Consider the following 24,477-nt stretch of genomic DNA (forward strand, 5'->3'; position numbering starts at 1 on the left):
TGCACAGCTTGATACGGGGCTTGAACTTATAACCTTGAGATCATGAACTGAGCCAAGATCAAGAGTCGGACACTTAACCCACTGAGCCACCCACAAGCCCTGCTGCCCAGAATTTTTATTGGGGGCTAACATATAGGCATCCTCTGCCTTTAGCAATTACCAAAATTCCATAATCCCAGAAGAAAGGCACATGTTGCATAAACCACATTGTATAACAGGTTAGGCAGAGTGAGTCATTACAAGTTCTGGGAGTAGTGGGAATTCTTTCCAGATCCATATTCTGGGTGTCAGCTAACGGCCAACTTGCAAACAGGCCTTTCTGAGGATCAGAGCTTCAGGCCTGCTATGTTAACTCTTTTCTGCACAAATTACTTTTCATTTGTGGTAGTGAAAGCTATGACCTGTGATAGAGTTGTTGCTCTTGGTTGCTTACTTCTCCCCCCAGGAACTCTTAGTGAGTTCTTACAGGCAGGCATAGGGTTAGCTGATCCTTTTGGAGATCTACCAATTGAGTCCTCATTGATGACTGACAACTACTAGGTGTATGAGAAAACTGTCCTCATTTCTCACATCACGAGTCATTTTAATAATGGTGAAAATACATTGAGGTGGATAGAAAATTCATGAGTTACAAGGCCAAGTGAAGTGATAGCTTTATCGTCCATTCTTGTGTACTTCAAAAACCTTTCTGTGAGCCTGCCCCCTTCCTTTTTTTTTAATTTTAATTTTTTTTAAAGAGAGAGTAAGTGTGTGTGTACATGAGCGAGAGGTGGGAGGGGCAGAGAGAGAGAAAGGAAAAGAATCCCAAGTAGGCTCCATGCTCAGCCCAGTACCTGCCATAGGACCGATCTCACAACTCCCGAGATCATGACCTGAGCAGAAATCAAGAGTCAGATGCTCAACTGACTTAGCCACCCAGTCGTACCCTCCACCCACCTCTTAAATCCAAAATACTAGCAGAGATCATGGAGATGAAATTTAGTTATTTGGAGATTTGGGCTAAAGACTGACTGAGGGGCACACAGGTGTCTCAGTTGGTTAAGCGGCCAACTCTTAATTTCGATTCAGTTCATGATCTCTGGGTCCTGGGATCAAGCTCTGGATAGGGCTCCAAAACTGGGGGGGATCTACTTGCGGATTCTTTCTCCCTCTCCCCACTGATTTGCTCGTGTGCACGCGTGTGTGTGCACTCACTCACTCACCTTCAAATAAATAAATTTTAGGGGCGTCTAGGTGGCTCAGTCGGTTAGGCATCTGCCTTCAGCTTAGATCATGATCTCTGGGCCCTGGGATCAAGCCCTGCATCGGTCTCTATGCTGAGTGGGGAGTCTGCTTCTCCATCCTACTTGTGCTCTCTCTAGCTCTATCTCAAATACATAAAATCTTAGAAAATGAATAAACATTAAAAAAAAGACTGAAAATGGGGATTTGGTTTTTATGAGAATCAGGACACATATTCAGTAATCACACTGAATTAAAAATATTAGAGACCTAGAATCTTCATTTATTGGATGAACAACCTACTTTTCATCTTTTTTCCTTATATAGTCTTTGTTTGACAGTTCTTCACACTTTCTCCCATACAGAGGGAAAACTAAATATGCATTTTTAGTGTACATATAATAACTTCTATATTTATAATATATAATTAGCTTTTTATATATATACACATATATATGTATTATATATACACATATATGTACACATATATACGTGAAGTGGTTTAAGCTCTATAGAGCAGTACCATAGAAACTTTAAGTCTAATAATGATTGGGTTTCTTTCAGTATTAATATAATGAAAAAAAATTTTTTTGAGTATCATAAGAGATGTTGTTCTTGGCCTCAAAAACAGATCAAATAGATGAAAACCTGAAGCAAGCTCTCCAGAAAGATTTAAACATCATGGCCCCAGGCCTCACCATACAGGTAAGCCCTTTTCCTAGGGAAATTCTGTAGGAATTTTGAGAACTTTGAATTGAATTGTTCTTTCATTGGACATTATTTACTCAGCAGTTATTTAATTGAAATGCTATGGGATTTTGTAGAATAGCTTTCTCAATTTGACTTTAGGTCTATGCCAAAATAAAATACTCTGTAGCTTGTCCTGGCTGGCATTTTCTGTTGATAAGCTGCGGCTTTTGCAAGGAAATGAAATCCACTCACTGCTAATTGTGAGGCATTATTAAGATACAGTTATGGTTATTAATCATTGTAGGAGTAAGGTTTTAGACTCAGTAAGATTATGAACAAGGATTTCAAGTATAAGATTTGAACAATAATTCTAGCAAAACAGATGTCACATATGATTAATTGACAGATGAACTGGTGGCATGATTATTGCTGTAAGTCTTTAGAATTCAAGAACATTTCAAGAGAGTCTGCCTGGAAACAACTATAATGGAGTTGGGATTTTAGGTGGGTCTGGAAGAATTAGCAGGATTTATATGGTGGGGAAGGAGTAAGGCAGGTGTTTCAGATGGGTAGAATGGCCTGAATAAAAGGAAGGTGGCAGATAAGTTTGGTGGTGGTGATGGTGGTGGTGGTGGCAGCGGCATTGGGAGATAGAATGGCGAGGGGTTGTGGGCTGGCTTTTTTGGGTCAGTGTTTTTACAGGTTGGGTTGAAATCCATGAGTAATTCTAAAATCAGTTTTAGTAGATCATGACAGCATTTTAAATAAAATAAAATTGAGTAAGAAAAGAAATCAGAACACATGACATGTAATAAATTTAAGTATTGTTCTGTAAAACTTGTTTTCTCTAAGTGTGGTGTAGATGTTTATATTGGGTGTCAATGTGAAATGCAGATCTTACAGTGGTCATAGTAACATTTAAAAGGTATCTATGGCTATAGGTCTGGATTACCTGAGAAGTGGTAATATGGCTTCTGTAGTACCCTTTCTTAGAGTTTCTAGGAGATCAGTTGTGGTAATGGTTACTGCAGCTAAAGAGAAAAACTTTGGTGTCATGAGTCTCAAGTGTTGCACTGTTGAGAATGTGCATTCACTGTAAGTGACTTCGTGTGATCTCATAACAAGACTGGAGATGGTGAGGGTTTTCCCTGTCCTTACTCATGCCGTGCCATCATCTCTGACTGGTGCCTGAGGGGAAGCTGCCAAAGTTAGGGATCATTTGAAAAGTCCACTGCAAACTTTATAAAATCCACCTGGTTGTCCATTCAGTTGTGGTGGGAGTTGCTTTTCTATGTTAAGGATAACAAGTGTGAATGTCACAGATTTTTAGATACTGCTCATGTTGTTACTTGGGAAATGTAGCTCATTCTTAACAGCTGCCTGGAATTCTTTGCCTTATATTACATAATCATTTCTCTGTTGTTTCCAATTTTTTGCTGTTAACAATAGGGTAGGAATTTTTTGGCACATCTCCTTGTATGTACAAATTATCTTTCAAAACCCTGCACAAATCTGTAGTTTTTTCAGCAATATATGTGAGTACTGGTTTCTCCATAAACCTCACCAGCAGTTGACCCTGAGACATGCTGATTTTTGCCATATGGAATGATGTTATATCTCTCTTTGATTTGCATTTCTTTGGTTATTAATGGGGTTGAGCATCAAGGGGGTTTTTTTGGTGGTTTGGTTTTATTCTTTGGCCATTTTGTACTTTGTCAACTGCCTATTCATATTCTTTCCTCACTTTTCTGTTGTGTTGTTTTGCCTTTTTTTACTGATTTATAGTAGTATTTTGTATATTCTGAATATTTTTATGCACACGTGTGTTCTGTATGTTTTTTTAAAAATTAGATATTGGGAAAAAGATGAATAAGAAGATGATATTCACCCGTAATTGTACCATGCAGATAAGAGTTTGTTGTATCTTTCCAGGCTCTTCTTAATCTAGAGGAGCATGTGTTTGTTTATAGGTATAAATAATGTTAAATTAAAGTGGGATTGTACCATAGCTGCTTTTTTCACTAACAGTATATATAAGCATCTTTTCAAGTCAAAAATATAGATTCACTACATTATCACTTTTAATGTTTTTTATTTAATCTGTGGCTTCCAGTTTTCACTGTTAGACACATGTTGCAATGACAAGCTTGTATATACATCTTTTTAAATCATTACCTTAAAATACATTCTTAAAAGTAGGATTGAGGAATCAAAGTGTATGCCCTGTTTGGAGGCTTTTTGGTAAATATTGACAAATGTGGCCTTTCAGAAAAATTTAACATCTTATTCTCTCATTGGCAGTGTTGGTGAGGTATAGTTTTCTACACATTTGATTTTATGATTGTACCCAGATAATTACAGATGCATGCTGACTCTCTTAATCCTTGGAGAGAAATTAATTTGGTATTTTGTATTAATTATTGAAGTTGAATGCCCTAGGATATTTAATGGCCATTTGTATTTCATTTGTGAATTGTTTCTTGTGTTTGTTCATTTTTTAATAATTTATCTTTTTCTCATTTAAGTAAACTGTTTTTAAATAAATATATAACTTATTTTTAATATGTTAATTACTACAACTCTAAGATGGATGGGAATTATTTTCTCCTAGTTTTTTCTTTACTACTTACTATCTTTTTCCTCCTGGCAATAATGAAGTTTTAAACTTCTGTAGAAATTTTAGTATTTAGTATTTAGTATTGTGGTGTTTTGTAGTGTTGGCATGTTTTAAGCTACTTTCTTTTTTTTTTTTAAGCTACTTTCAAATTACAACATTTTTTCTCTGTTTTATTTATTTTAAAGAGAGAGTAAGAAAGAGCACATGGGCACAGCGGTGGATGGTGGGGGGAAGGAGAGAAAGAAACTTAAGCAGAGCATGCTGAGAGTGGAGCCCAGCCTGGGGCTTGATCTCATGACCCTGAGATCATGACCTGAGCCAAAACCAAGAGTTGGATGTTAAACTGACTGTGCCACCAAGGCACCCCTTTATAGTTGTGTTTTTTAGATTTGAATCTTTCATTCATCTGAAATCCATTTTGATGTCAGTTGTGAGATAGGGCTCTAATTCCCCATTTCCCCAACTTGGTAGTAACAAGAATTATAGAATAATTTATGTCCCCATCTCCCTTATTTGAAATGCCATTTCTAGTGTATGCTAAATCCCATTATATAGTATAGTTTTTTTGGACTTTGTTCATCTGTTTCCTATTCCTTCATTAGTTTTCGAGCCCTTAGTCTTTTCCCATCAAATCTTCTCTCTTATTTTTTCCTTCTTGTTAGTAAATGACCCCTCCTTCCCTCTGACAAATCTAGATATATGGGAGGCATCTCTAACAACCCTCTCACCCTTAACATCTAATCAGACCCCATACCCTGCTGATTTTACCACCAAAATCCATGTAAAACTGTGTTCTTCTATCTTTACTGCTATCTTCCTAAGCCAAGCTACCATCTCTTGCCTGGATTTCCAACAGTTGTCTCCTGCAACGTTGTCCCTGTTTGACGTTTACCTTTATCCACATCATTTTCTGCATAGCAATGAGGAGGATCTTTTAATTTAGTTATAATTTTATGTTGTTTTTATAGAAAGAATTACCAAATGAAAAAAGTATCACTTCATGTTTTTTAAACTGGTAGATCAAGATCTCCATTGTTTTGCTTGCTTTAGTTTTGCCATAAAAGTTTATTAGGAACTGGAATGCATTTTTAGAATTTCCAGTCTCTTTGTCGCCTTCCTTCTTTAACACATTACTATATGTTCATGATAATCAACTTTTTATTCATTTTTAAAATCTGGTAAGAGGTATTATCTTTCTAAAAATAGTGGCCTTTCATATTTCTGCGAGCTTATTCTTCCAGCTTAGTTTTCATTATTGATATTTTCAAGCTCTGTCAGGTTCCAAGTTTAAAATTGGGAACATAGTTTATGGCTTTACTTAATCATATCATATTTGTTTCTTTAGAATTTTTGACCAGGTGAGAAATTCATATCTCAAATTAAATTAATACTCATGGATTTACTAAGTTTTAATGCTATTAAATGTAGTCTTTTTTTGTACAATCATTGAGGATTGCAAATGATTCTTGGTAAATTTTAATTGTGTAACTACTGGTTTGCTGAGTTTGCTGTTTCTAATAAATTTTTTGGGTTAATTTCCTTGGATTTTTTGTTGTTGTACACGTGGTATAAACATTTAACATGAAATCTATCCTCTTAAATTTTTAGGTGCACAATGCATTAATATTGACTGTAGGTGCAGTGTTATACAATAGATCTTTTAGAGCTTATTTATCTTGCTTTTTGCAACTTTATGAATTTCCTTAGATTTTTTATTTATATAATTATACCAAAGTAAAAAATATTGATATTTTTTCCCCTCTACAACCATTTCCCAGTATCCAAATCACCTTCTTTAAATTCTTCACCTAATTCATAACTATCTGAAAGTTTCTTATTCATTATTTGCTTTTTGTTATCTGTTGTGTTTTCTCCCTTTAAAATTTTCAATTCCATGAGAGCATTCTTGCCATGTTCACTGCTGTATCCTTAGTGCCTAGAACAAACAGCGCTTGGCACAGAGGCACCCAGTTAATACTTGTTGAATAAACATTCTCTGTAATAATCAGTATTTTAATTTTGCTCTTTGTATTTATACTCCATTTTTCTTGAACAACTACTGTGTCAAATTTGAGTGGTGAAAGTATACATCTTTGATGTTTTTTTCCCTATGTTATTAAAGAGAGTGACTATATGTTGGGTTTCCATTTAAAATATATGTTTATAAGCAGCAGTCACTTTGAAGTACATTCATTTTCCACTCCTGTGTGTGTGTATTTTGGCCATTGTTTTTGGATATGTTGTCATTTATTTATTTATTTATTTTGAAGATTTTATTTATTTGAAAGAGCATGACCAGGGGGCAGAGGCAGAGGGAGAAGCAAGCTCCCTGCTGAGAAGGGAGCCTGATGTGGGGCTCAGTCCCAGGACTCTGAGATCATGACCTGAGCTGAAGGCATCCCTTTAGCCACCCAGGCACCTTGTCATTTTATTTTTTGAATCTGTTATAATGTAACTTACATTATCTGTTACAGTAGGTGTTTATTTTACACATACTTGGGAATTCCGAGATTCCCAAGATTAGCAAGCATGTAGTGTGTTCTTTAGCCTCATACAGCAAGATGTCTTCAGAAAACAGTCATGTTTTATGCTTTAAAAAAAATAAGACTAGAGGGGTCCCTGGGTGGCTCAGTCGTTAAGCATCTGCTGTTGGCTCAGGTCATGATCCCAGGGTCCTGGGATCCAGCCCTGCATCAGGCTCCTTGTTCAGTGGGGAGCCTGCTTCTCCCTCTCCCACTCCCCCTGCTTGTGTTCCCTTTCTCGCTGTGTCTTTCTCTGTCAAATAAATAAAATCTTTTAAAAATAAATAAAAAATAAGACTAGAAGGATGTATAGCTATTCTCTTAATTAAATGCAAAATGAGAGTGCTTCCTTCTGAATCATATTAATACATATTAGAAATCATCTGCATTTCTGATAGTCACATAGTCAAATCTGGAATCTCACAGATGCTGGTTATAAATTTTTATTTGTCTTCTAGCTATCTCCATGAGTTGTCCTTATGTCTTCACATGCTTCAATTTCAGCATATAATGAGTTTTTCACTACAGTCCCTAGCTGCTTATTCCATTTCACTACTTCTTGTATTTGGTTATGATAGTTCTCAAATTCTTCACAGATTTTACTCTTTTCTTTCATGTAGGAAAGTCTGTGTTGCTTGAAAGTCTTCTTTCAAAAGCCTTTTTAAAAGAAGGTTATGTGCTTGAGAAAGAACATGAGCAGGGAGGGAAAAACAAGACGAAACCAGAGAGGGAGACAAACCATAAGAGATTCTTAACCATTCTTAAACAAACTGAGGGTTGCTGAAGAGAAGGGGGCTGGAGGCTGGGGTAATTACGTGATGTCACGAGCACTGTGTATTATATCAGACTAATGAATTGCTGAACTCTGCCTCTGAAACTAATAATATTCTTTATGTTAATTGAATTTAAATCAAAAGAAAGTTATGTGCTTAAAGGCTTTGTTGCTTAAAGGTTTAGCCAATGTTCAAAGAGAAATTAAAACTTTCTTCAGATCAGCAGTATTTTGTGTGTGTTTGCAGTATGGGGCAGGGGTGAGTATGTTTAACTAGTTAATCAGAAACTTAGAGAGTTGCCTGATGTTGAAACCTCAGCCTTCAAAAGGCTGCACTTCCCAAGTAAATAATCTTAATTAATGCCAAAGTGCAGGATGGTTAGGGAAACACAGTGTCTAGTAAAGGGTATCTACAGAGACAAGTAGACTTTGTTCTAAGTGAGATTGTAGGAAGAAAGAGCATAAGCTGCTAACTGGTATTTGTTTTCCTTCAACTTTGGACTCTTTATGTATAGTTGGTACTGAGTGATTGCAGGTTTAGGAAATAGTAAATACATTTGTTGTTCACTGTATTAAGTTGCATATACTGACCTGAACTTTGTTTGGTTTTATTTTTGTTTTTACTGTTTCCTCCTTCACAATTTAAATCTTGTAATTTTGCCTTCCTTCTGTTTCTTTGGTTTGCAGACTTGAAAAGGAAACGAAAGTATCCAGCTGAAGAGCTTTGTAGAGGTCTTTTAAGGGAGAACCTTTTCCCTAAAGGAGTTTGTTTCTGTAGTGGATAGAGTGATATCTCCCCTGACCCCCATAGGCAGGCATCTTTTAAAGAAACAGGAAGCTGTGTTATCTATGATTCTTGGTGTGATGGCATGAAGAATAGATTTTCTAGTGGAATCTCCACACATGTTAGTAGGCAGCTATGTCTTGATTGTTTTATTAGTTTCATTTGAGGAGTTTCATTTCATCTGTAGAAGATGCAGTTTGAAGATATATTTTTCAAATATACTGTGGCTTTTCACTTTTATTTTTTAGGCTGTGCGTGTTACAAAACCCAAAATCCCAGAAGCCATAAGAAGAAATTTTGAGTTAATGTGAGTAATATGCTTGGGATCCCAAAACATTTATTTAGGACTGCCTAATATTAATATACCAGTGTAGAGAAAACTTATATGAGATGTTACACTCTGGGGTGGGGTGTATATCTATTTCCCATACTTTAATTCTGATAATATTATCTATTCTTGTGTCTTAATTCACTAGAGTATTCTTAGTTTTTTCTTTATATATGAACATATTTCAGAAGCAGCATTAGTGGCTAAGGATGCAGTTTGCTCTAGAACTGTTGTTGAAAGCCTAAGGAGTTATAATTTGGACATGAATATCTTGAATTAAATTTGAATTTAGGAAAGAGTCCTAACTGCTAAGGTTGAAGAGAGTGCCCGTGTTGTGTCACTGTGTTACAATAGTAAGAATAGACACCTTATCATTACAAAGTTTGGTTTTCCATTACATGTGATTGTGTCTCTAAACATACACCTAGATCTTTACAATTTGCTTCTGGGAAGCTGTGCCTAAATTGACTACTGATAGTCTTCTCTTTTTTGGGTCCAGGGCTGAGTGGGAATAAGAAGTTATTTGCTTGATATGAAATTAATTTCTTAGTGTTCTGAATATTCGTGTTAGGGAAATACCTACTGTGGTTGAAATGGCAGTATTATTTTTGTATGATAGGTACTGAAAAGAAGAAACAAAAGTCTTTAGGAAATTTGGCTAGTATTTTAAGAGGAAAAATATGAAATGCTGGAATAGTAACTTTGCAAAAGTCAGGAATACAACTCTTTAAGTGTAGAGGGTTCAAGAAATAATTCTTCTTCCTAGGTGATTTACTGCTGAGTCCTTACTGTTCCCAAGTCTCTATCTTCTGTTATGTAGAATTTTATTTTCCCTTTTCATTAGTAGAAAAGGAACTCCCTCTTTTAAAGCTATAAAGCACTGACTGCCAGGCTGGATAGATCATGGATCCGATCCATTGGTATAAAAAAAAAAAAAAAAAATTTTTTTTTTTTGATCTTTTAAAATTTATTTATTTGACAGAGAAAGAGAGCATGCGAGACAGAGCAAGCATGGGCAGGGGGAAGGGCAGAGAGAGAGGGAGAAGCAGACAGCAGACCCCCTGAGCAAAGATCTCTATGCAGGACTCAACTTGATCCCAGGTGGGACTCGATCTGAGGACCCTGGGATCACTACCTGAGCCAAAGGCAGACACTTAGCCACCTAGGCGCCCTAAAAAATTTTTTTGATTGAAGGCTCAGGATGTCTTAGGTTTTCAGTATGATAGCTTCTAGTGATGGAAACATGAAGACTATATGTTCTCTGCCCTCAGATAACTCCTAGTATCGAGAATGCCATTTTATGTGTTTACCAGTTTGGCAGGGGGAAAGGAGAGCTCTTTGGGGGGAAATTTTGGGGGGGAACTGTTGGAGTTACTTTTCAGATAAATCTGGATCTTTCCTAATTTTATAGACTATTACAATCCCACATTTAAAAGCCGCCTTGAGGTCTAACCGCCCACATAATATTAATCTTTTTCTATACTTTTTCTGCTCTGTGGTCACCTGGGTCACCACTTGTACATGCTTAATGATGGGCCAGCCATTTCCATTATTAGAAAGCTCAGATTCTTAAAAAATTCTTCTTCATTGAGCCCCAGTTCACCACTTAATAACTAATACCTAATTATAAATAGGGTAGCTGCGTAAGCCTAAGGAGCTGCTGAAATCTAGCTCCATTCTATTTATCAGCCTATGGACCTGAGGGACTGCATCTGCCCAGAGGGTGTTGCATTTTGCACATTGGCCCAGAAGTATTGTATGGGCTAGCTGGAGGCCTAACAACAGAGGAAGCATTTATATACTCTGGGTACTTGCAGATCACAGGCCTTTCCATGATACAATTAGAGGAAGAGGTCAGACTAAAATTCAAATGTATAAATTGATTCCCATATCTGGGTGACTTTGGGCAAATCATTTAACCTTTCAGCTTCAGATTTATTATAAGTAAAATGGGGTAACACCTCTCTAAGCACCTTAATGGATCAGAAAGTTCGTGTTGCAAATGGTTCTTTGACCCACTATAGAGTCAGATTTATTGGCTGTGACTGCACATCATTTCTAATTTTAATAATATTTTGATTCACAGGGAGGCTGAAAAGACAAAGCTTCTTATAGCTGCACAGAAACAAAAGGTTGTGGAGAAAGAAGCTGAGACAGAGAGGAAAAAGGCTGTTATAGGTACTTGGATTTCTTTCTGAAATGAATGTCTTAAGTCCATGTTTTATGAGTTTGTCCTGTTCTTTGTCATTCTGACACTGGATATTGATAGGATCAAATAAGATTGCATCATACATAGTGGAGACTTCTAGAAACTCCTTTTTGTATATTCAGATGTCCTGCAGCTTTTAAAACTAGATGGTGTCAGTACTTAATGAAGTGCTTTGGCTCTCTACCATGTCTTTGGCTGCTATTGCTTTTTTGAGGACAAAAAAAGTGGGTAGGGTTTTTGGGCAACACTAGCCTCTGTGGAGTAGAGTTTTGTTCCTATAGTTTAAGAATAGGAAAGTTTTTTGGCCAAAGCTCAGGATTATAATATGTATCCTTGCTCTTGACAAGCACTGAGTTTTATGTGGATGGGTAGATGTTGTCCTATTCAACAGAAGGGCAGGATTGCTTACAGCTTATTTTGAATCACAGTGAAACTTCTCTACCTCCAGGATACTATATATTGGACTGCCCTCTTAGACTCTCAGTTGTTTGTTCTTTGGGATGCTGGAAGTTTAAGAAGCATTTCTTTAACGATTTCAAGTATGCAGGAATGCACAGAGACTAGTAAAATGAAGGCTTAATATTTGCCACATCCTTTCAGATCATATTTTTTTTAAGAATAAATTTATCATTTTGAAACCTCCTATGTACCCTTACCTGGTCCTATTTCTTGACTTCCCTTCTCTAATTAGGTTTTATTTTTAAATTTTTTATACAGATCTTTCTGTCCATATTTTTATACTATAAATATATAACAATATCTGTAACTGTAAGTATATAACAATAAACAACTCATAGAATTGTCTTAAACCATAAAAATATCAAACTCTTTTATTTCACAACTTGCCTTTATTTTACCAACATTGTTTGAGTTTTATTCATATTGATATGTGTAGATGTAGTTAATTTTTAACTGCTGTGCATTCATTCTGAGAGTGAACCTCAGTTCATTCTAGCATTACTGTTGAAGAGTTAGGTAGTTAGTAGTTTTTCCTTATGAACAGTGCTGCAGTGGCCATATCTTTTTGTGCACACATTCAGAGTTTTCTGTGGGAGTGCTACTCAACATGCATGTAGTGTCGGTCAGTGCCCTGTTTCACCAGCTTTTTGTTTCTGATCCATAATGAGGTGACTTCAGAATTGAGAATGAGTGCTTAGAAGTTCTTACAGTATTGCACATTTTATGTCTGTTGAGTCTAATAATAAAAAACTGGAGCCTGTGTTTTTGTTTTTAATAGTTTTCCTAATAATTAATTTTTATTCTAATTAATAAAATACTGCTTCCCAACAGACTGAAATACAAATAAGGGGGGAGGTTGCTTTCCCATAGGTAGTTTGAGAAGCATTGCTCTGGAATACATGTCTCAAAGTAGAATTGCTGGGTCACAGAGTACATACATCTTCAAATTTATAACATTCAGTCTTGCCAGATTGCTCTGTGAAGTGATTCTACCATTTTACCTTCTTTTCAGCAGGGTTTGAATTCCCCATTTATTCCTTTGTTTGCCTTATTGAATTCCCATTTCTGCATATCCTCCTCAATTCTTAGAGTCATTAAACCTTTTAAAATTTATGTCAGTGTGATGGTGGAAAACATTTCATATAATCTCAGTTTGTATTTCTCCGATTACTAGGAAAGTTGAATATTGTTTATTGGTCATTCAGGTTTCTCTTTTTTTGTATGTGAGCTGTCTGTTAAACTGTTAGCCCATTGTCTGTTTAGTTTTTTTGAGCTGATTTGTAGTTCCTTATATCTTCTGGATATTAATCCTTCCCCAGATCTATGCATTGCAAATATCTTCTCTCACTTTGTGGCCTGTCTTTGAACTTTATGATGTCTTTGACATTCTTATATATTTAAATTTCATGTACTCATATTCATCAGACTTTTCCATTCTGATTTGTGCTTTTCCCATGCCCAAAGTAATAGTTTTATTCTAAAAGTTATACAGTTTTGCATTTTGTATTTAGATATTGAATCCATCTGGAATTTATAAATTTATAGTATAATTTTATAAATTATATTAGGGTTTAGTTTGAAATTGGAATTCAGTTTATATTTTCCATGTAGCAAGCTAATTATTTTAGACAATTGAAAAGTTCATTATTTCCTCTATTTATTTCTAATGCCATATCTGTCTTATAACAAGATACTGTATATAATTTGTTCTGTTGCTAGGGTCTGTTTTGTTTTAATTTCTTGCTCTGTCCTTCTCCAGAATTACCTTGTTTCACTTACTGTCACTTTTTATGTTAAGTCTTGCTATCTGGGAGAGCAAGTTTCTCCTTAATTATTCCTTTTAATGATTCCTAACTATTCCTAAAATTGTCTGGGACAATCAGAGGCTTTTTATTCCTCCATATAAATTTTAGAACCACCTCAAGTTCTGTAAAATGCTGTGCTGAGATTTTGATTAGAATTACATTACCTGTACATGTCAATATGAGAGGATTACAATATTTATGATACTGAATCTTATAAATCTGTTTACATATCTCCATTTATGAGAAAGGTCTTTCAAAAAGGTGTTATAATTTTCTTCTTAAATTTCTGGTGCTTTCTTTCTTAGAGTTTTATTCTTGTTTATTTTTCAAGTTTTTTACTATTAGAAATAGGTTGTTGGTTTTTTTTTTTTAGATTTTACTCATTTATTCCAGAGGAGGATAAAGTGAGAAAGTGTACATGCAAATGCAGAGCAAGGGGCAGAGAGGGAGGAAGAGGGACAGGCAGATCTCCAAACAGAGTTCAACCCCAGGACCCTGAGATCAGGAGATCATGAGATCATGACCTGAGCCAAGCTGAGTCAAAACCAAGAGTGAAATGCTCAACTGACTGAGCTACCCAGGTGTACGAAATAGGCTCTTTTTTGAAGGTACATTTTCTAACAGGTTTTTGCTTTTGTGGAGGTACGCTGTTAATTTTTTTTATTTGTTTAGCAGTCTTGCTGAAAATCTCTTCAGTTTCCCATGTGAGCAGTCAGATTATCTTCAGGACAGTTCTGATTTTTTCTTTGTAGTCCCACATCTTTGTATTCTTCTTAACTTACTGGTTTAAGCTATGATTTACAGTGCAATGTTGAAAAGAAGGATGGCGACAAGTAGTCTTGTCTTGTTCCTAACTTTAAATATTCCCAGTGATGTTTGCTCTAAATAATTTTTATTGGGTTAATGAAGTTTCTTCCTGTTTCTTGCTTGCTGAGAGTTTTTATCATGAATGGCTATTAAATCTTTGAGAAATTTTTCTGTATCTGTTGAGAGGACCATATAACTTTTCTTTTTGAAGCTGTTAGTGTGGTGAATTATATTAATATATTCTCTGTTACTGAATTATTTTGCCTTCCTGGGACAGACCCACTTGATCATGATATAGGAGAGTCACCCAATACACTTCTCTTTATGTCTTGCTGATAATATCTTTAAATTTTTTACTTTTATTCATTTTCATTTTTACTTGTATTTCATAAATTTCAGCTTACTGTCAGTTTTTTCATGGCTACACTAGCCTCAAAATGAGTTAGAGAGCATTTCTTCTTTTTCTGTGTTACGGAACATTTTATATAAAATATGTTATCTCTTTGTAGGTTTGGTGGAACTCACTTGTAAAAACCATCTTGGTCTCTTGGGGTTTGTGCTTTTTTTTGTATGCTTGTTTGTTTTTTGTTGTAGCATTTAGCCTGCCAGTTTAATTTCTGTACTAACTATAGGTCAGTTTCAGGTATTTGTTTAAGTTTGGTCAATATATTTTTCTAGCAAATTGTCATCTGAAACTTCAGATTTGGGAGCATAAATTTGCAGAATTTTCTTTTATTTTTTTTTAAAGATTTTATTTATTTATTCGACAGAGAGAGATCACAGGTAGATAGAGAGGCAGGCAGAGAGAGAGAGGGAAGCAGGCTCCCTGCTGAGCAGAGAGGCCGATGCGGGACTCGATCCCAGGACCCTGAGATCATGACCTGAGCCGAAGGCAGCGGCTTAACCCACTGAGCCACCCAGGCGCCCCTTGCAGAATTTTCTACTGATTTTTAAAACCCTCTACCAAATATGAATGCCCCCTTTTCATTCCTAGTATTATTTTGTGCCTTCTCTTTTCCTGGATCAGATTTGCCAGAGTTCTGTTACAATTCATTCTTCTTTTCACAGAGCTGCATTTTTATTTCATTGATGCTATTATCACTTACTTTTTTATTAAATTATTTATGCTTACTTTATTATTCTCTCCTTTCTTTTTGGACTTTTCTCATTGGTTCTTTTCTGACTTCTTGAGTTACTTAAATTCTTTAGTTTTCAGTCTTTTCTGATGGAAACATGTATGATAAATTTTCTTCTAAGTTCTGCCTTAGGTACATCTCACAGGTTTTGAAATGTAGTTTATTGGTGTTCAGTTTTAGTTTTTATAAAAACATTTCCATTATGATTTCTCCTTTCATTTATGAAGTATTAAAAGTATTTTTTCAGTTTTTTATTGGATGGGTTTTCAGGAGGCTACCACTTTACCATTGATTTCTAATATTGCATGATAGTCAATATTATGCAATTTCTAATATTGCATGATAGTCAGAAAATATGATCCGTTATTTGGATTCTGAAATATTTTTTGAAATTTGCTTTGTGGCCTGTCAATACATGGTACTTTTTTGGTAAATGTTCTGTGTGTGCTTGAGAACATTGAATGTGTTTTCTTTATTTGTTGGATACAGTGTTCTCTATATCTATACATTAGGGTCAGGCTTATGAATTGTGTTGTTTACATCTTCTGTATTCTAATTTTTGCCTTCTTGAACTGTCAGTTACTGAGGGAGGTGTGTTAAAATTAAAGTCTCCCACTATGACTGTGGATTTGTTGACTTGTAATTTTTTTTCTTTATATATTTTAGGGCTATATCATTAAGAGATTCAGGATTGTTACATCTCCATGGAGAATTGGTCCTATTATGTAATAACCCTCATTATTCCAGACACACTTTTTGGCTTAAGATCTATTTTGTCTAATATTAAAGCTATGCCAGATTTCTCTTGGTTAGATATTTTCTTGATGTATCTTTTCCCATCCTTTTACTTTCAACTTTTCTGTGTCATTATGTTTTAGGTGTGTCTCTTGTAAACAGCATATAGCTGGATTTTGTTATCTTATCCAATGTGAGACTCTGTCTTTTAACTGGTGAGTTTAGTCTTTTTATATTTATTGTAGTTACTGCTATATTTGGATTTGTTTTGTATCATTTAATTTTGTGCTATTTACCACGCATATTTTTTCCTCTGCTGCTTTTTTCTCTCTTTTCTGATAGGTATTGAATTGATTGGATTTTCTTTATTCTTTTCTTCCTTTTACTTGATTAGTAGATTTGTATTCTGTTTCTAGAATGTATAACTGGTCATACCTGTAAAATGTTAATAAGCATAACTGATTTGACAGAGTCTAAAGCTAATCATCCTTTCTGTCCTCTTAAATAAAACTAGAATGCCTTAATTCTTACCACTGTTTCCAGTTTTACGTATTGTTGGCTCATATTCTGGTTTTATGTTCTTTTTATTCCCCCATTAACTATTATCATTATCATCTATTCTTAACAGTAAATATCTATTTTGATTTATAGGTGTTACTTAACTTTTCCCTCTCCATTGTTTTTGACAATTCATTCTTTTTTCTGCTAGTTTGTTGTTGTTATTTGTTTTTTTCAGTGAAGGCTAAGGAGTAGTTACTTAATCATTCTTCTTTGGTCTGAAATGGTTTTGTTTCCTTCTTAAATGGTAATCTAGCCTGTAGTTCTAAGCCTAATGAAACTTACTTTTCTTTGTCACTGTGGCAGTAGTATTTCTTTTTTGTTTGGGTTCCTCTTCTTTTTACTTTTACCATTTTTCTCTATGCCTTTGGGTGTTTCGATTTCACTGTGATGTGTCTAGAGAAAGTGTACTTATCACTGGGCTGGTGGATAGAGTTATAGTTATAGATAGCCTCTCTGGAGTTGAAGCCCTCTAGTGGTCTCGATTTTATAAAGGAGCCCCATTTCTAACATCTCAAGGCCTCATCTCCTGACCCTGCATGAGCAATAGTCCAATAGTCCCTCTCCCTCACTTGTCTAATAACCACCACCAAGGCCACCACTCTACTGGCTCTCAGCTCTCCCTTTGTTTATGTTTCTTGAGGATCTCTCCTCCTTTCTTGTGATCTTAACCATGCATTTTTTTAAAAAAAAAATTGTTATATTTTGTCTAGGACTTAAAAGTGTTGTTACCTAAAGGGTTTTCTAAGCCTACTCCACCATTTTTCTAGAACTGTTAAGTCTGCTCATGCTCTTTACTGGTTTATCTCTGCATGTGAGAGAGCAGTGTTAGATGGGATAACCGCAACAGTTTCTCTATGTTGAGACACCATTCTCTGGGTCCTAGCTGTAGGCTCCAGATGCCTTACCTGTTAATTCAAGTTTTATCTTGAGTTTCGGCTTATAAGTATGTTTCTAGTCCAGTTGAACATTGTGGTCTGTTTGGAGGGTGGTGTGATATAGGTTGATTTTAAGCTAATGAGGAGATAGGGAAGTATGTGCTGGAGTTGTTGCTAAAGGATACTGGATCTTCTGGAAATAGGAAGCCACTTGGAAATTTTTTTCCTGCTATGCACTTCCCCCAAGGGCCAGAGATAAGATGTGTTAAAATACTAACCCTCTGGCTGAAAAGGAGAATTGAGAATTATTCTTCAAGAATTGCAGTGATTGAATTGAAAGTGTATTTAGAATCTTTCCTCCCTGGTCCTGGATCCTTTGGTTAGGCCTCTAGTTTACTTGAGGGTGTTTGGTTTTTTCCTGCTGCAGCTAACTTGTTCATCCCCAACACTTATTTTCACAGAGTCAGAAAAATTAGCCTGCTTTCTCTTTCATGTTCAGCAGAAGTCAGAATTATACTTCTCTGATATTATTTTCATTTTGTCATTTCCCTGATGGTGACTTAACCATCAATCAATTGATCCTGAGTATATTAAAATTCTTTAGCCCATTGCTGAATATGGGAGTTATCTAGCCTTCTTTCTATTCTAATTATTTGTTGTCTTCCCTTGTCGGCTGCCTCCATAATCACCTTTTCATTGTGATTTCATTCATTCTTCTTGTCTTTATGCCTTCTGCCATGATCTCCTAGGTCATGTCCATTATTTTCTTTAGGAATTCTTCCAGAAGGCCTTTCTTGGTTTAACTTACTTTCCTTGTTCTTTCTTTCTCCTGCCATTTTATAAGATTGTTCTGTGTTGCATTGCATTTTTGTTGCTCTTTTTTGTTCTGAGTACTTTCATGAAGTATCATTTTTCCCATTAGCTTGTGGACTGTTGCTGTGTATACCATGAAGGAATGAAACCTTTTGTACTCCCCTTTCCCACAAAACTAGCTCTGTCAACAGAACAGTGAAATAGGAAATAAATTCCTTTTTTTCTGTTGAGTAGTTTATAGTCTGGGGGGATAAAACTTAATGAAACAGCCCATAAAAATTGTATAAATGTTATGACAATGTGCTGCTTATTCTAAGTATTTCTGGAACTAGAGAAATATTTTTGAGTGTGTCTTCTTTTGTATATAATTACAGAAGCAGAGAAGATTGCACAGGTGGCAAAAATTCGGTTTCAGCAGAAGGTGATGGAAAAAGAAACTGAAAAGCGCATTTCTGAAATTGAAGGTACATCAGGGAGAAAAGAGGCTCTGACTGTCCCAAACTACTTCTCTGCCTCAGAGATCGGGCTCTTAATTGTGGTAGGTGGGAGGGCCAGAGACAGAATAATCTGGTCTGGAGGATGTGTCTGCCCTCATACCCCAGACAAATTTTTATAAAGAATTACCAATACGTGTTCAGCTCTTGGTTTGGTTTGTGACTATAGATAACTCATCCTTTCATTTTCTGTCCTTAAGTTGTGGCTTATTAGCTACCACTTTGTTCTCAGGCAAAGTATGAGAATTACTTATAACCAGTTGTAAGGAACATGTAAGATAAGAAACCCCACTACTACCAGTTTCTTTTCTACCTGGCAACAACAACAACAAAAATAACCAAAAAATTAAGGAAAAAATAAGCCCCAGTTTTCACAGAGGCTCTCAAACTCCTTGATATCCTATAGTGAGATGTTGATGTTCTGAGCCGTCTTGAAGACCAGACATTCAACCTCTTTTCTTATATACTACTACTTCCTGTCATTCTGCATTAACTAATTCTGGATCAAATTTGGAGGGGGTACAGATGGTGCAATAAATAGAGCAGAGCTTTCATATCTGGACTTCATTATTTTACTTGAAGCCTAGAGCCTGGGTAGGATATAAGGCTTTTTGAGGAAAAAATGGAAAGAAGGAACAAAATGAAGTAGACTCTGATGAGCTGAGAGTTCTTTGACGTTGACAAGAGTATTCCGCTTTGAGAAGAGTGTGTCTGGGGACTGGGATTTGAAAACTTGTTGATAAATGCCTTTATGTGATCAAGGAGTATCTGGCTGGCTAGTCAGTGGAGCATGTGACTTGTTTTTGGGGTTGTAATTTTGAGCCCCATACTGGGTGTAGAAATTACTTAAAAGAATAAAATCTTTAAAAAAATAAAGTGATCCAAATATTAGGCAGTAGAGAAAGAAACCCCTCCTTAACATAAAATCTGACCTCTAACCCAGCTGAGGAAATGGATTACAACTTTTCTTTGTTTTAAACACCCTAACTCTATTTTGCTTGCTAGATGCTGCATTCCTGGCCCGAGAGAAGGCGAAGGCAGATGCTGAGTATTATGCTGCACACAAATATGCCACCTCAAATAAGGTGACTTGCTCTCTGCCACTCCTAATAATAGAGTGTTTGGGATTTTGCTTTTCCCTGGGGCTGGGGTTTGGGAGGGGGAGGCTGTATTGTGATAGAGGTGATCTGTCCAGTGTCAAGGAAGGGTAGTTACCATCACACTCTCTAAAAACAGCCAATCATTTATCAAGACATATTGCACACTCATTGGGGAGAGAACTTTGTATAGTTCCTAGTAAAAGTGGAGAGCTAGGACAAAGGCAGATATGTAAACACAGGTCAAATACCATAAAACATCCATCCATAGTGTCGTATCAGTAACCAGGAAAGGTGAGGGTCTTCTCATGGAATGACAGGAGTAACAGGAGAAGAGTAAAGTCCATTTAGAGTTGCTTTCCAGGTAAGGTAGCTTTTTTGTATAAATGCTAAGCTTATTGAGTGTAGTGTTTCTTCCTGGCATTTTGAGATGGGATACTTTTTCATTGTTTAAGACTGTCTTATGTATTACGGGCTATTTTGTATCCCTGACCCTTGCCTGCTAAGCATCAGTAGTACTCCCTGCAACATATGCTTTCAAATGCCCCTGAGTACTGCTTGTTTACTGGGTTTAAAAATAATCTAGTTGTGAGGAACTTGATGTGTGATAATTTGAGAAAGGAGCGTGATACAGGTGAACAGTTTTTGTAAAAGTACTTGGGTTAATCTAGGTTTAGAGAACGTAGACCTACTTGGCAGGAATTAGGAAGAGGCAGCTAGAAGCCCTGTGGTATTCTATGAAGGGAAGAATATGACCAAGGTTTATAAAGTTTTTAATTGCAAAATAGATCAGAATATTGAAAGAGTTGAGAAGGAGGTCCATTGTGTTTGGCGTGGTTTAAAGGATTAGAGTCAAGATTGAAAGTATAGACAGGTCTTAAATTCTTTCAGTTTAGAAAGGAACAACATACTGTGGTTTCAGATGAAATGATAAGACATGGTAGATTTATAGAATGGAAGTTGTCAATACTTTGAAATCTGGTATAAATTTAGAAGTAAATTTAACATATCGGAGGAGACACAACTTTATAGAAACAGGATGGAATTTGGTCAAGATGGAGACAAGGTGAGAAACTTGTATATAAAACTAGCAATTCAGATCTGTCACAGGAGAACCTGGCTAGGCACACAAGTATTGAGACTTTGTCACTGAAATTAGCCTTATGCTGAAAAGGACAGCAGTTTTATGCCATTTTGAAAAATGCTATCAGATAATGACCTATAGTAGTAAGGCATTAGAAAGTAATTTGGTTATGTGCTGATTTGATGAGTATTTCAGCAGACAGAGTGTAGATCCAAGGAGTGGAAGGTGTTGGGGGTCTATGAAGGGTCTATAGGACAGGCAGGGGATTTGAGATGTGGAAAGGATTACTAGGAAAGTTTCCCAGAGGCTTTGGGGAAAGTATATTCCAGGGAATATTAGGAATAAGTTTTGATTAAGCCCGGAGAGATTTTGGTTGGATGTATCATGGCACCATGATTTAAATTTAAAGAACTAAAAACTGTGATAGGGAGAAAGATCTGTTTGATTGACAAACATGTTCATTATAGTCAGTTTTAACAACCAGCTTCTAAGTAGAGGCATGAGGCCAGACTAGGTAATTTCTTGACGTCTTTTTCCACTTTTAGAATGTGGTCAAGAAAAGCAGAATCATGGATGGTTGATTATAAGGTTCTGAGCCCAGCCCCTTTGAAGCTCTGCCACTCTCATCTGTTGACCTGTTTACTGCTTAAGAGAACCTGCAGAGATTGCAGGCTGATTCCAGGTTGAACTCAGCTAGATGGAATAAGAAAGTAGATACAAAAACATTTTATAGGCTTTAAGTCACTATAGAAATATTAGTAGTTATCATTGTTCCCAAAAACCCACTTCCTCCATCCTTTTTTTTTTTTTTTATTAAAAACGAACAGCTTCTTCCTGTATTAGGACAGGAACTTGTTTAAGGAACTTTAAGTCTAAAATATGGCTGTGAATGTGAGAGCCACACGTTAAAGTTGAGAGAAGGTCATGGGTGATGAGTCAGAGTTGAGTAGTGATGCAGGAGAGCTGTGGGGAAAATGCATGTAAGGAAAGAGAGAGATGACTGTTGGACCAAAGTGTCCTGATTCCTTTGCTCTTGTTTGCCCCCACACAGCACAAATTGACCCCGGAGTATCTGGAGCTCAAAAGGTACCAGGCCATTGCTTCTAACAGTAAGATCTACTTTGGCAGCAACATCCCTAGCATCTTCATGGACTCCTCTTGTGCTTCGAAATATTCAGATGTTAGGACTGGAAGAAAAAGTTCTCTCCTCTCTAAGGAGGCTCTTGAACCCTCTGGAGAGAGCCCCATCCAAAACAAGGAGAGCACAGGTTGATGCAAGGGGTGGAAATGTACTCCCATATCAGAATGTGGCCCAAGGGGTTAAGTGGGAACAATGGTTATACAACACTTCTGATTCACAGAGAACCTGTGCTCCGTCTGTTCTGCCTCTCCTGTGGTAGCCCTGGTTTATCAGCCGATTGCAGGATAGAGCCAGTTGTCTGGCACCCAGATGTCTTTTCAGCCACAGTTTTATCAAGTATCCTGTGTATGTTCCTTTCTGAACTGATATTCATGAATGAGGGAAAGTCTGATGCTAAGATACTGCCTGCACTGGAATGTTAGACATTAAGTATATAACAAGCTGTGTTTTTCTAAGCTGAGATCTATTGAATAATGTTTACATTGGTCCCCGGGCAAACGTGTGCTCAGCCATTCAAGACATAGGAGGCCAGAGAAGATGGCCCGGATGCGGTAAGTGTGAAGAAGACCGATCACACATGGGGCCCAGGCTCTCTCTGTGGGGTTCAGTCCCAGCGTTCATCCATGTGATTAGCATCTAGTCCGCTGAAGTTCTCCAGGAAATAATCTTCCACTTGAGCAACCATTTACTTGATACTATTTGCACCTTTTTATTTTCCTGTAGTTGAGTTGGCCTGCTGGGATATATGTACCTTGCCACCCAACCAGGGATTCCTAATCACCAGTTATTGCATTAGTAGCTTCAGAGATAGAAAGAGCTTGGCTTGACGTTCTGGGTGAGATGAAACCTTTGCTTTGAACCAAAGCTCTGGGGCCCTGCATTCCCCTCCATTGGATGATGACTGCATTACTGCCCCAGGCCATTCATAACTAAGGTGCCTGGTTTTTAGCCACAGAAAACTCCTTATATGTCACCTCTTAGCTCTGGCTGGCCAAGAGCAGGGCAGGGCTTTAACCAGAACTAAGGGCAGCATATAATTCCCAGCTGTTCACTGCACAGTATTGTATCATAACTGCAGGAAGTTTTCATTTTTAAAACTGGATTTGGGGTACATTTATTTGCCCCAGTACCTCTGCCTGAAGGCCATGTCCTAGGGCTGCCATGGTTACTAGCACACTGCTTCTCCTCAATATTGTTCTTCTGGAGCCTACATAGTGTGGAACAGAGTAACTTAGCATCTTTGGTCATCTTTGTCTTGTTTATTTCCCCCCTGCCCCCGCCTCTGAGATGCTGAAATCAAAGTTCTCCAGCTTTCACCCTCCCTAGGAAGTCAGGAATCCACTGACTTCCTGGGCAGCCAGGGGATTTAATCTCCCATGAGAGGATGACAGACTGAGTTATGAGTAAGCCTGTGGCTATGGGAGACCTATCTCATCTGGGCCTTTATTCCCTTCGGATTAGTTTTCCTGAAACAGTGTGCCCCATAGTTAGGCCTGAGTTTGTGCAGCTTATTAAGACATCTTTCATGTATACTGTGGTTAAGCCAGACAGAAGTCATGGGACCACTTTCCAGAAATCTTTCCGCTGTCAGTCCTGTCAGTCTCATGACAGCTTGCGGGTTGTGCCAAACACTTTCTATGGGGAAGGAATCCCGAATTTGAGTGGGTCTTTTCCCTGGGCCTTATACTAGAGAGGCATTTGTAATAATGGAGAGAATCCTTTTTTATTTTTGCTTATTATATGCACTCTCTTTATGAATGGATCTTGTGTTCTCTAGCCCTCCTTTAAAGAACCTTTGAACTGTAAGAATAAACTCTTCACCTGTCATGTATTGTTGCTGCGGATAGATAATGATTGTTGTGGGAAATTTGGGTCATTGACCTTTGTGCTTTCATTCCTAGAGATGTTTCCTATTCCCATGAGCTGAAAGCTGTTGCCCCAAAGTGATGGATGGGGATTTTCTTACAAGCCCCCGGTGGCAGAGTTGAGGAACAGGGAACTAGTGTTACAAAGTCATAAAGAAACTACTTCCACTTAAACTCTCCGTGGAGTGTGTTTCCCAGTGCTCGCTCAGGCTCTAAGTCTATCCCTCCTGCAGGGATGTTCCTTTTGGCAAATATACACTGTAATCTTGAAGTCTAAATTTATATGTGAATTGCTACCTTTTTTAAAAAAAAAAAAAAAGAAACCAAATAAAATTATTTTACTATCAGTGATTTGTATTTTTTCCTTATGTCTCCCATTATTTTCTCTTGTCTCAAACATAATCCTAAGGCTGTCTTGCCCATTTTGACTAGGTAGCCAGTTTATTTACTAGTTTCACTCAA

The 24,477-nt window shown here is 36.9% G+C and overlaps 1 protein-coding gene across 1 annotated transcript in view; it reads left to right on the forward strand.

Annotated features, from left to right (window-relative positions):
* ERLIN1 (ER lipid raft associated 1) overlaps nt 1-24,362 on the forward strand; it is a 39,890-nt gene extending 15,528 nt beyond the window's left edge. Inside the window, exons 7-12 of the mRNA XM_004749503.3 lie at nt 1,853-1,926; nt 8,855-8,913; nt 11,021-11,112; nt 18,709-18,798; nt 19,834-19,913; nt 22,061-24,362. Of these exons, the coding sequence (XP_004749560.1) occupies nt 1,853-1,926; nt 8,855-8,913; nt 11,021-11,112; nt 18,709-18,798; nt 19,834-19,913; nt 22,061-22,282 (617 nt within the window). The 3' untranslated portion in view covers nt 22,283-24,362. The remainder of the gene's footprint in view (nt 1-1,852; nt 1,927-8,854; nt 8,914-11,020; nt 11,113-18,708; nt 18,799-19,833; nt 19,914-22,060) is intronic.
* Nucleotides 24,363-24,477: the final 115 nt, after the last annotated feature.

This window comes from Mustela putorius, unplaced genomic scaffold (genome assembly GCF_011764305.1).
Source record: "Mustela putorius furo isolate JIRA1106 unplaced genomic scaffold, ASM1176430v1.1 tig00003909_pilon_pilon_pilon, whole genome shotgun sequence".
Taxonomy (NCBI): Eukaryota; Metazoa; Chordata; class Mammalia; order Carnivora; family Mustelidae; genus Mustela; species Mustela putorius.